This window comes from Camelina sativa, chromosome 11 (assembly GCF_000633955.1).
Source record: "Camelina sativa cultivar DH55 chromosome 11, Cs, whole genome shotgun sequence".
NCBI classification, from domain to species: Eukaryota; Viridiplantae; Streptophyta; class Magnoliopsida; order Brassicales; family Brassicaceae; genus Camelina; species Camelina sativa.
Window position 1 is genome coordinate 15,391,042 of NC_025695.1, and position 12,218 is coordinate 15,403,259.

The 12,218-nt window shown below is 35.5% G+C and overlaps 2 protein-coding genes across 2 annotated transcripts in view; both read left to right on the top strand.

Annotated features, from left to right (window-relative positions):
• Positions 1,207-1,847, top strand: LOC104723470 (cysteine proteinase inhibitor 4-like). Its single transcript, XM_010441845.2, has one exon. The coding sequence runs from the start codon at positions 1,332-1,334 to the stop codon at positions 1,677-1,679; it is 348 nt and encodes a 115-aa protein (XP_010440147.1). The 5' UTR covers positions 1,207-1,331; the 3' UTR covers positions 1,680-1,847.
• The window catches only part of LOC104728002 (U-box domain-containing protein 4-like), a 3,056-nt gene continuing 2,426 nt past the window's right edge, over positions 11,589-12,218 (top strand). The window contains exon 1 of the mRNA XM_010447047.2: positions 11,589-12,212. Within this exon, the coding sequence (XP_010445349.1) occupies positions 11,692-12,212 (521 nt within the window). The 5' untranslated portion in view covers positions 11,589-11,691. The remainder of the gene's footprint in view (positions 12,213-12,218) is intronic.

A 12,218-nucleotide genomic window follows, 5' to 3' on the forward strand; every position in this document is an offset into this window, starting at 1 on the left:
GGATATCCATTACACTCGTCGAAGCAGCCTTCTACCAACTCTTTCTTCCACATAAGTAATTCTTTAGACATCCCAAAAGAGAAGACACATATGCCTCTGCTGATTTCACACTAGCTATGATCGTAGGATACTCCTCAAATTTTCTATCTTCCCACCTCCGCCTCTCTTCGTAGGTAAGAGGAAAGTAAGGTTCGTAACAGCACTGAAATAAAAGAATAAAGTATTAAGAAATAGAGAATAGAACCGATATTTTAAAAGGATTTGGAATAGGAATTTTTGTCAAAAATACCATATTTTCAAGAAAACTTTTACCCAATGCCATTTTTTTTTCTTTTTGAAATCCCCGTATTTCAACTTTATGACATTGATATAATTACAAAACAACAATCATCTTGAATGGCCTTCATATCTAACACGATGAAGATGATCCACATCCAAATTTTGTGCAAATTTATTATATTAGCAATATGTTTATTAATAGATGCATATGTTTAGAAATAGATTGACATGTAAAAAGAAAAAATAAATACAAAAAGTATTATTTTACATGTCTTCTCTACTTTAATTACTTTTAAATTTTCTTATGCGTCGACCTCAATTGATATACAAAAAGTATTATTGACATGTATTTATTCGTCTTGAATACTAATATGACTCAATTGTTACTATAAGAACCCTCGTTTACCATCATATAAATTCAATATGTGAAGTTGATGTAAAGTAGAAAATGATGATACTGATTACTAAAAGACTTGTGTAAATTTTGAAGGTTCTATTTGAAGATTTTTTCAACACGTGTAAGTAAGGCAGGCCCTCTTTGTGCATTCAAGCTTCTTTCAAATTTTCTCCTAATTACTATAAATTTATCAAATATTTAGTTTTAAAAAAAAAGGTTGATCGTTATAATCTTTTGACTTTTTTTCCACCTAAATCTTTCATCTGGAATTTCAACAAAAGCGACGTCGTATAATATTAAAACCGAGTTGCCGACGCGAGTCCACATCGGCCCAAACCAACATGGCACTTCACTACAAGTCTGTCTGTGACCAATTCACGTGACGGGACAGCCCTCGTTGACTCTTAATATGTTCGTACATTATTATGTTGCGCCACGTTAAAAAATATCCAGTTGTCAAATCTAACGGTGCTAAAGGAAAAAAAAAAAACAATTTACAATTCACTCGTCTCCGCATATTTGTGGAGCCTTTACATTTCGCGAAAGCAAAGCAAATTCTACGAGTACAAGTCTCTCTGTCTATATATATATATAATAAACACCAAACCGACGATACCGTTAAGACCTGAAAAGAAAAGGAAAAGTCAAAAAAAAAATGATGATGATGATTAAGTCGTTGATTTGTCTCTCTCTCATCCTCCTCCCTCTCGTATCCGTCGTGGAAGGTGGTCTTCTCGGTGGCGCGAATCCGATCAAGGATCTATCGGATCCGAACGTTGTCGCGGTCGCCAAGTATGCCATCAAGGAGCATAACAAACAATCTAAGGAGAATCTTGTTTTCGTCAAGGTTGTCGAGGGAACGACGCAAGTGGTCTCCGGTACAAAGTACGATCTGAAAATTGCGGCCAAGAATGGTGGTGATCAGATCAAGAACTACGAGGCCGTCGTGGTTGAAAAGCTGTGGCTTCGTTCAAAGAGCCTTGAGTCTTTCAAGGCCGTATAGAGATCTTAATTTGGATTTTCGTAGATCGATCTCTCGGATATAATTTAAATCAATCTATAGCGTTTGATGATTTGAGATTTTGACGTTTATGTTGCTTATTGTTGTTGGTACTATATCTGCCGGAATAGAAAGAATAAATAAATTAGATAAGATATATGTTTTTGAGATCTGTACACTTTGAAATGCATTCTTGAGTTGGATTGGATCAGATCAACCGACACGATCTGATGCAGTTGGAGACGCCAACGACACGTGAGTTGTTCGTGAGTATTGACGACACATCTGATTTTTTGTTTCTGTCGCTACTAGTTAAATAGTATAGAACATAATGAACTTGTTGTGATGTGCATATTAATGAGCGATGTTCCACGTTCTAAACGCAGCCAATCAAGTTTATTAATTGCAGCAAAGATTTTGGAATAAACCAAATTAGTCTAGCGTCGAACTGTTTTGTACTGGCTATAGAGATCAATCCTTTGTTTAGAGCTAAGATGCACGATCTCTTCCTTAATTATCCATTGTGAAATTCCAATAAGATGCTAAAAGTTTTCGGACGTTTAGTTATATGACTTTGATTTAGGATTCTGGTCATCAATTCAAAAATTGGATACCTTGCTCACAGATCGAGATTCAAATTGCATGTGAGTATGTTATGATTCGAAGAAATAATTAAAGATTGGAAATAATTAGAGAATTAAGAGTTCAAACGGATCATTGTTTAACATGAAATTATATCATAATCTCATATAACTTGGGATTATATCATTATTTTTATGTTTTTTAAAATAAATGTTCTCCGCTCTCATTCCTTGTTTGCTTTGAAGACCAGTGAATCACTTTGTAATATCCTTGAAGCAATTAACATATGTAAATGGAGAAGTTTTGACGATTTTGTGTTCGATCGCCGCGGCTCTTAAGCTTCCAAGAAATTTTTTGGTTACACAATGTTAAGCTAATGGTTCAAGAACACATTATGTTATTGTGTTTTTGGCAAAACGAATATACATACTATAATCTTGTTCGCGCTCTAACAAAAGCGTAATTTGGACGCAAAATATGCAATGCGAGAGTCGTAGATGTAAGAGTTGTTAATAATAGACGTACCCACCCAAATTTCAAACTCTTGCTCTTGTTGGAAGCCAATTGGACCTTTTAAATTGACTTAGCTTTTCTTCCCCACTATGAGGTACTTTTGAGGATGTCGTTTTTAGTTACAGAAAAATATCCAAATTATAAAACTTGTTCTTGTATTCTCCGAACTTATAATAATACTAAGAAAAACTCGCATTTTAAGAAAATCAAAAAGAAAACAAAACGTCAGTATCTAATTAAATTCTAGAATTTAATTGAAAGAAAGAAAAAACTTAGAAACTATCTAGTATATATTATTTCTTGCTTTTGTTGAAAACTTGAAATGGTAAATTCATTGGAAAAACAAAAATAAAAGGATGAGTTGTTTTCACACGTAAAGTTTACTTTGTCCTTTTCAAAAACAAGAAGTTAAAAAACAAAAACAGAAGGACTTTATTTTGAAGTGAAAGGCTGATGATATATGGAAAAAAGAATAGTATATGGACCCTTTCATTATTGCGATATTTAATTTTTGCATACACTTTATTTGGTCAATCTTTCTTTGCCCTCCTATCTCCACTTCCTTTCCTTATTTTCCTATTATACTTTAAAGTCTTCTTTTATTTTTCAAAACCCACTTAACTTATTTTATTTCATAATGTAGTACACTATCCGGCATATGTTTTATGTAGGGCGCACGTGCGAATTTCAACTTCATTCTCAGATAAGTAAAAAAACGAAAAGGTAAAAAATGATAACGTTTGAAATGTAAAAAAAAAAAAACAACTAAAAAAAGCTAATCATGAATATTCCATTAATCCTTACACCGGCACATTCTTTTTTGGGCTGTCCGAACGAACGAAGACACGCATGTAGTTTAAATCAAACTTTGTAATTATTATTATGATGCATTCAATATGAGAAGATTGGATCCACTTACTCCCTCCATTTCAATAATCTTTTTTCTATTTTATTTGGCGGCATGTTTACTCATTACATGAGTGGTGTGTTTGTGTGGCATTATATTAGTTGTGTTAATGTTGAGATGTATACGAAAATCTTGTGGTCAATAAAACATTATTTACACGTGTGATTAGTAATGTGATGACCACAAAAAAAGAGTTGACTAATTAATAGTTATTGAACTTTTCTTAACCAACTCACTTTGATGTCAAGCATGATGTCATATAAATGTATACTCCCATCCCATTCTTTCTAATAAGTTGAGATGTCCCTTTATTCCTTCTTCGCCACCATTACGTATGAAAGCTAAAGACTTATCCAGAACTACATACTTCTTCCACATATAGTTGAGCATTAAAACATTTTAGGATCACTTCTTATCGTAACCGATACTTGGAATGTTGATGTCCTGCCAAATGTTCTTCTCATTGACTAACGCTAATTCCATGACATCTTGTTTTACCAACCATTAAATGAGTACTGATGCTATAATATAAAGTTCTTTTACATTAATTTTTGTTTATCAAATTAAAAATATATAACATAAAGTTGAATCATGGATATGATGAACACGTAGTATGAATTGAGATCCAATAAATAATCCTCTTATTTAGCAAAAGCATGGACGGAAGCTTCACAATCACAGGCACAGACAAGATTCTAAAAAATATTTGATAGTAAAACAACTAAAAGAAAAAGTTGCTAGCTAAAACTATTGATATTGATTCTTTCTAACAGTATTGTGGACTTGCTTTTGTGAATTCCAAGCTTTTTGTTTTGGTCCAAAGAAAGTGAGCAACACGGTTCGAACAAAGTGAGTAACGCGTACCTGTTGTTATTATTGGATTTGGACCATTAACTTTATGATATGATTACTAGTTAACTAACTCTAAACTAGATTAATAATGCATCGTACTGATAATATATCAAAACGCTATGATCAGTACCAAAACTGCATCCAAGTTTGTATAATTGTTTTTTGGAATTATTATAGGATTTTAACTTATAGTTCAATCGGTAGAAACAATTTGCTACATGAAACACCTATATACATATTGTCTTTTTTTTTTTCTTTTTCTTCTGCCTAACCTAGCCAACATATGTGGCATAGGGTCGTAAGGAGTGAGTACTGAGTAGTCAAACGAAGTGAGAGACATTACTGTTATCTGTTAAATCTCACCTACGAGTTCTTCACAATAGTATCAACCGTATGTATATCCATTTAGAATTCAAATAAACTGCAACACAAACACGAATACTTCCTCAGTACATAATAATAGTTATAAATATGAAAGGATTCAATAGTTGGTTTATTACTCATATATAACAATTTTTAAAAATTTGCTCAAATGTTTAGTATTCTGGGTGTAATTATAATTTACCTTTTGGATTTATTTTTTCGATTTTGATTAAAAAATAATAAAAAATACACATCAGCAAATTATAATACATGTCATCTTCCATAATCCACGTTACAACAAAAAAAAAACTTAACGGCTGAGTTATAGTATTTACAGGAAGACGAAAGGTCTCATCGATTCATATGACGACTGAGTTATGATGTTTTGTGGTTGAGTTATCACAAGAAATAATCTGAAAGCAAACAGTTGATTTATATTACTTGACGACTGAGTTATAATATTTACGGAAAAACGAAAGGTATCTTCGATTCATATGACGGCTGAGTTATAATGCTTTGTGGCTGAGTTATCACAAGGATTAATCTGAAAGCGGAAAACGAAAAGTCTCGTCGATTAATATGACGGCTGAATTATAATGTTTGGCGCTTGAGTTATTGCACAAAATAAAACAAATGTATTACAATAATACTACATCGGACAAGTTTTCGCATTGTGCCCAACTTTTTTACATCGAGAACATGTGTTTAGCTCATGGCTTAACGCGTTCAATCCGTAGTCATCAAAAACAAGCTTCACAAGCTTGTCGTGTGTTGTTTCTGCATCTATCTGCAAAACTCTACACCCTCTATCGTCGGTGTTAAATACATATTTGTGTTTCTTTACCTAATTACCGGAAACAACAATTACCAGAACATGATCCATGAAAGAAAATGAAGAACAAGGTGAAGAAGAAGTAGAATAACAAGGTGAAGAAGAAAGTGAAGAAGAAGTAGAAGAAAGGTGACGAAGAAAGTGAAGAAGAAGTAGAAGAACAAGGTGAAGAAGAAGGTAAAAACCATGTAAATAGTTCACTTATTAACCAGTTGAAGAACAAGAGTCGAAGGAACGACGTTTCGTATTTTCGGAGAAGAAAGATGATGACATGGAATGCTGACATGGATGATGCGTCCGACGTGGCAAGTCCGCCATCAAACAAATTATAACTCAGCCTAAATATAACTCAGCCATCAAACAAATTATAACTCAGTCACAACATAAATAACATTACAATAATTAAAAAGCAAAAAAATGGCTGCCAAATTCAGCCGCTTCATCAACAAAAAATATGTAACTCAGCCGTATCGTTTAATAAGTCAGCCGTAACTGAATAATATTATAATAATTAATCTTTTGCTACTAATTCAGCCGTAAAATGGCCGAGTTGTACAATAAGTCAGCCTATCACGGCTGAGTTATAGTTTTTAACCATAACTCAGCCGTAAGTACATCTCATAAGTCAGCCGTTTTCATAACTTAGCCAGCCGGAAAAAGTTAATTCAGTCGTGTCGTAGTGATAACTCAGCCAAAATTTTGACAACTTAACCATCGGGTGAAAACTCAGCTGTAAGGACAGCTCAGCCAGATTTCAATAACTCAGCTGTAACACTTGACTGAGTTATGCTATAAGTCAGTCGTCCGCTCTTACTCAGTTTTTTTTCCATAAATCAGCTGCAACATACCTATAACTCAGCCGTCATTACCTTTGTAACGCGTTACGACTGACTTATTTAATACACGTCATCGATTTCTGACGTGGCGTCTGACGTGGCAATGACATTTTTGTAATTACGTTTTTCCGGTAACATAAAACAAGGGCACGCTGGGTATTTTGAAAATACCTGAAATATCCTAGTAATAAAAAAAGATTTATAGATTCTGGTAATATTACCTAAAATGTATAGCATCTGAGTAAATCTCCCTATAAATATTTAACAAGTATCGGTTTGTTTGTGTCCCTTTTGGTATGTTGGGATGTTGTTGTTCAATAAGAACCTATTGATTTTTGTATTGTTTCTTTTCCATGTAAGTTTCTCAACCGCTGAAAAACTCACCTTAGAGAAGAGTTTCATGTCATAAGCTTAATAAAATAGGGTTAGCACGAAAAAAAAAACAAGTATCAGTTATATATCTTTGCACCTTTTTGAGAACTTCTCATTTTTCAGGCTCGTCACATGGTTTTAATTGTGAGTCGATCGAGTGTTGAATGTTTTAAAAAAAGAAGTTTCAAGCTTTCTTTCTTTTTTTTTGGGCTAAAGTGAGCTTTTTCATTAAAGGCCTAAATGGGAACATAGATAAAGTTCATTAGGGAGGTTTTTGCTAACGCATCGGCTTCCCTGTTTTCTTCTCGACAAACATAACGAAAATCACAAAAGAGAAAAGAAGAGGATATAATCATTATATCTTGGAGAATCCCATGGAGCTCCTTCTGTGGAGTCATCGATTTTATGGCTTCGATAAGTTGAGTTGAGTCAGAAGCTAGAGAGATTTTTGTGAAACCAAGCCTTGATGCATGTTTGAGTGCATGGAGAGCAGCCAGTCCATCAGCCATTAGAGGCGATCTAACGTGATCTGCTTTGCATGAATCTACAAGGTGGTAGTTCGATCTGTGATTGGAGAATACCCATCCTAGACCAGCTAGTTTCGATGTCCCATCCCACACCGCGTCTGACTTGCACAGTACTACGTTAGATTCCAGAGGTTTGAGCACTTGCTTGGTTCGAATTGGTTGGGGGTCTGTCGAGTGTATTTGTGTCGCCTGCCATTCACGAGCTAAGGTAATTGTCTGAGTAAGTGTTTTGCCTGGTGTCGCGTGTTTTTTGTTGAAAACTTGACTATTTCATTCCGTCCAGATCTTCCACATATTCCAAGGATGAAGCGGTCCGGAGCCAATTCCAATCGGTGGTAGACAGATGCTGTGATGGAGACTTTCAAGATGTGCTCTGGTCGTGGTGAATTGATCTGGATCCATCGGATCCTTGAAAGGCGTTAAGTACCATACCTGTCTCGCAAAGATACAGGTGAAAAACAGGTGGTTAATGGTTTCAATATCTCCACAAAAAGGGCAGCGAGCTTCCTGATTGATGTTTCTGCTTTTGAGTTATTCTCCCACTGGTAATGCCCCTTTCATCATTTTCCACATGAAGAACTTTATTTTTGGCGAGACCAATGCTTTCCAGATATGGGAGTTCCAATTGAAGTCTCTGTTTATGTCTTGTTGCAGAGAGGAGTCTTGGTTCCTTGTTATGCTTTCGTAGTACCCAGATTTGGCAGAATATATTCCTGAGTTTGTGGGGAGCCAAGCAAATTCATCATTTCCACCAAGCTTGGTAAGCTTGATCTCCAGGATCTGCTCCAGATAATTTGGCAGTGTTTGCATGATTTTCTCTTTGTCCCAGTCCAAAGTGACAGGCGAGATAAGGTGAGAGACAATAAGTTCCCGAGTCGTTTCTGTAGCTGGTTCCATTGGGGTGAGTGGAGAGGTAAGGGAGATCCATGGATCTTTCTAGAGATTGGTATTAGTCCCATTTCCAATTACCCTTCCCAACTAAGACTTGAGCAGGTCCTTACCAATGCATATTCCTCTCCATTCGTGTGATGTGTTTGTAGGAGCCACACTATCAAGGAAGGAGGTTGTATGGCAGTATTTTCCCAATAGGACCTTTGCCAACAAACAGTTTGGATTTGTTAGGATTCTCCAACTGATCTTTCCAAGAAGAGCGTCATTGAATTGTTGTAAGTCTCTGAACCCTAAGCCTCCTTCTCCTTTGGATTGTGTGAGTTTTTGCCAGGAGATCCAACACATTTTCTTCTTTTCCATACTTGAGTCCCACCAGAATCGTGTATGCACAGATTGGATTCTTTTGTACAGGGAGGAGGGGAGCTTGAAGCAGGTCATAGAGTATGTTGGCATTGCAGCCAGTACTGATTTTAATAGTGTGGTCTTTCCCGCGGTGGATAGAAACCTTGAAGACCAACTGCGGGCTCTCTGTTTGATTCGATCCACTATTGTTGTGAAGATGTCTTTCTTTTTCCTGCCAAAAAGTTCAGGGAGCCCTAGATATTTTCCCAAACCTCCTTCCTTCTGGATCCCTAATTGTTCTTTGATGTTGTTTTTTATTTCAGGAGACATCTTTGCTGAGAAGATAATGGCTGATTTTGATGCATTTATCATTTGGCCCGAAGCTTCCTCATATTTTCTCAAGATCTCAGTCAAAGTGGAGCAGTTTTGTTGGTCAGCCTTGTAGAAGAACATTGTATCGTCAACAAAGAGGAGGTGAGTGAGTCTTGGACTGTTCTTTCCAACTTTGATCCCAGTAAGAAATTGATCAAATTGTGCTTTTTTGTAGAGACCGTTAAGACTTTACTGCACAGAATAAATAAATATGGGGAGAGTGGGTCGCCTTGCCAGATTTCTTTCTGAAGATGGATCAGACCCTGCGCAAAACCATTCAGAAGATAGGAGTAGCTCACTGTAGTTTCAAGCTTTCTTAATCTTTCTTTATACACATTTGTTTTGATTGCTCTCCAAAAGTCAGACTTAAAAACACACGAACGCTTGCTCCATTTTTTTCGAATCCTACCACCTGAAGAATTTGACCAAAGATATCCAAACATAATATTTTTATTTTAAAAACAGTCATCCCCATTCGTGCATTTAATTTTGCCAAAAATCTCAAACTTCTAACTATTTAACCAAATATGTAAAAAAAAAAAAAAAAAAATCAAATTCCTGGTTATGATACAATTTTTTTATTAATTAAACCAGATATCTCAATCAACAATTTATCTTTTGTTTTTTTTTTCGCTTGTCAACTTCAACATTTTTTACTTAGATAACATTTGCAGTAATCATTTATTAATAGATAAAAGTATACTTCTTCCATTTTAAAATATAAGATGTTTTGGCTAAAAAAACACATAATAAGAAATGTCTACTTTAACCAATCAAAAACAAAACTATATAAAACAACTAATAAAATATTATAAAATTAATCTAAAAATTGTTTAGAAAGTTAAAAACATCTTATATTATAAAACAAACTAAAATATCTTATATTTTAAAACGGAGGGAATATAATATTAATAAACATAGCATATACGCGTAGACATACAATTATGTACAGATTAATGTACATACATACACCCAACTTTGCAGAAAATGACATTTAGTGATGGAAACATTCATCAAATATCAAAATTTTAAATTGGAAAAAACGACAAAAAATTGGCTACTTATAGTTTAATTAATAGACACTTGAGAATATTTATCAATTAATTATGGATTACGTAGTCTTTATAAAATAGTAGTATTTCCCCTATTTTGGTCGCCGTAATAAGGATATACCTACTCTCTCTATACGGCTGTCTAAAAACGATTGTTAGGGTGGGGACAAACACAATCTTTACAATCACATTTATTTAATTGCATTATTAATCATTCTAGATTCTAGTTGGGGTGTTGAACAACTCACCATGTTGTATAATTACACATCACATTATTTTTTAAAATGTTCACACTGACATGGTTTGCCTTCGAAGGCAATACGGAGTAATTTGCTATAACACTAAAAATTGAGATTATATATATATAACCTTTGACAGACATTTAACAAAAAAAAAAAAAAAAACCTTTGACAGACAACATTAAACATGATTTATGATTGTTCGTGTTTAATTTATTAATCGTATACGTGCACTAGCTTATTCTTGTTGTTGACTATAAAATCACATAGTATTATTACTTATTGCATCAAGTTGATATATTAACGGATTGGTTAAGAAAAGAAGAGTAACTCAATATTTGGAACTTACGTAATTACATGCACATGCGTACAAGACTTGATTTCAGAGAAGTTATCCGATTCTATAGTACTTTCTAAATTAAAGGACACTATTTTTTGTTGTTTTTGTTGATGTACAAGGAGAATAATTATTTTCCTTATATTTTCATTGAAACTGATAATGATAAATAGGTATAACGAGTGATTATACAGCATCCTAGTGAATAATGTGATGTAAGAAAACATGTTTTACATCTTTCTTTATATCCTTTTCTTAATGAGTGATCAAAGTCATATCCACCACAGAAGTGAGATGTTAACGTTTTAAACCACTAATAATATAACCTCACAATTCTTCGTTTTGTTGGTACGCTATGAAAACCCAAACCGACCTAAATCAATCAAAGATGGCATTGCCAATGGTGAAGACAAGAAGTAGTGTAAAAACCAAGTCATTGGGCGCGTATCTATGTCGACAAGCACTGCACGTGGCATCGAGGTGTACCATTCAAACCGCTAACAACCGTTGGATGATATATATCCAACGGTGTAAAAACATCTCTCCTGCAAAGCCGTTCATAAAACCCAATCGGCACACAGCCGTGTATCGGAATTACCAAAAAAGCCAACTGTCCCCACGTGTCTTCTGAACTCGACTCTTCTGTTTGCAGGGGCTTTTTCGTAGTTTTAAAAATTTACAACCTTTGGACCCAGTAGTACACCTAAAAGTCACAGTCACATGGCTGGTGAAAACACAGACATGCAACCAATACGCTGCTCTTTCTAAACCGTCGATTTAAATCACATCCAGCTCAAAATCTCGCCACGTGGAACCGTGATAAAAGAAACTCGTCACGGTCCCGTGAGTGAAGAGTCGCCCAGATACCAACAGCTACAAGCTTTTAAAAACCTTCTCATCCTCTCTTCTTCAAGCCTCCTCCTCTTACCAATGAGCCTTCTCAGAAATTAGAATTAACAAATTCGTGAGTTCACTCAGATAGATAGATCTTTACGAAGATGGTTTCAGTGGAGGATCCGATATCTCATTCGAATTCTACTCGCTTCCCGTTATCAACCGACTTCTACGGTTCTTCTTCGCCGTCGGCGGCGAGGTTACACCGACAAGCTGGCCGTTCGATGAGGACAGTGAGATCTAATTTCTACCAAAGCGGTGATCAATCTTGCTCTTTCGTCGGCTCAATCGGCGATAAATCTGAGTACGCCTCGGAGTTCCTTTCCGATTCCGTCATCGACATGAGGCTCGGCGAGCTCGCTTTGAAAAACAGTAATTCTCTCAATTCAACCGCTTCCTCGATGAAAGAGGAAGCGTTTCTCGACATTTCTCAGGCCTTCAGTGATTTCTCCGCTTGTAGTAGCGATATCTCCGGGGAGCTACAGCGTCTCGCTTGCTTGCCGTCGCCGGACGCTGCTGAGAGGTATGAGAACGGCGGAGATAACGAAGCGGAGCAGGATCCGGAGCCGTGTTTAGGGTTTCTACAGAGGGAGAACTTCTCTACGGAGATTATTGAGTGTATTTCGCCGGA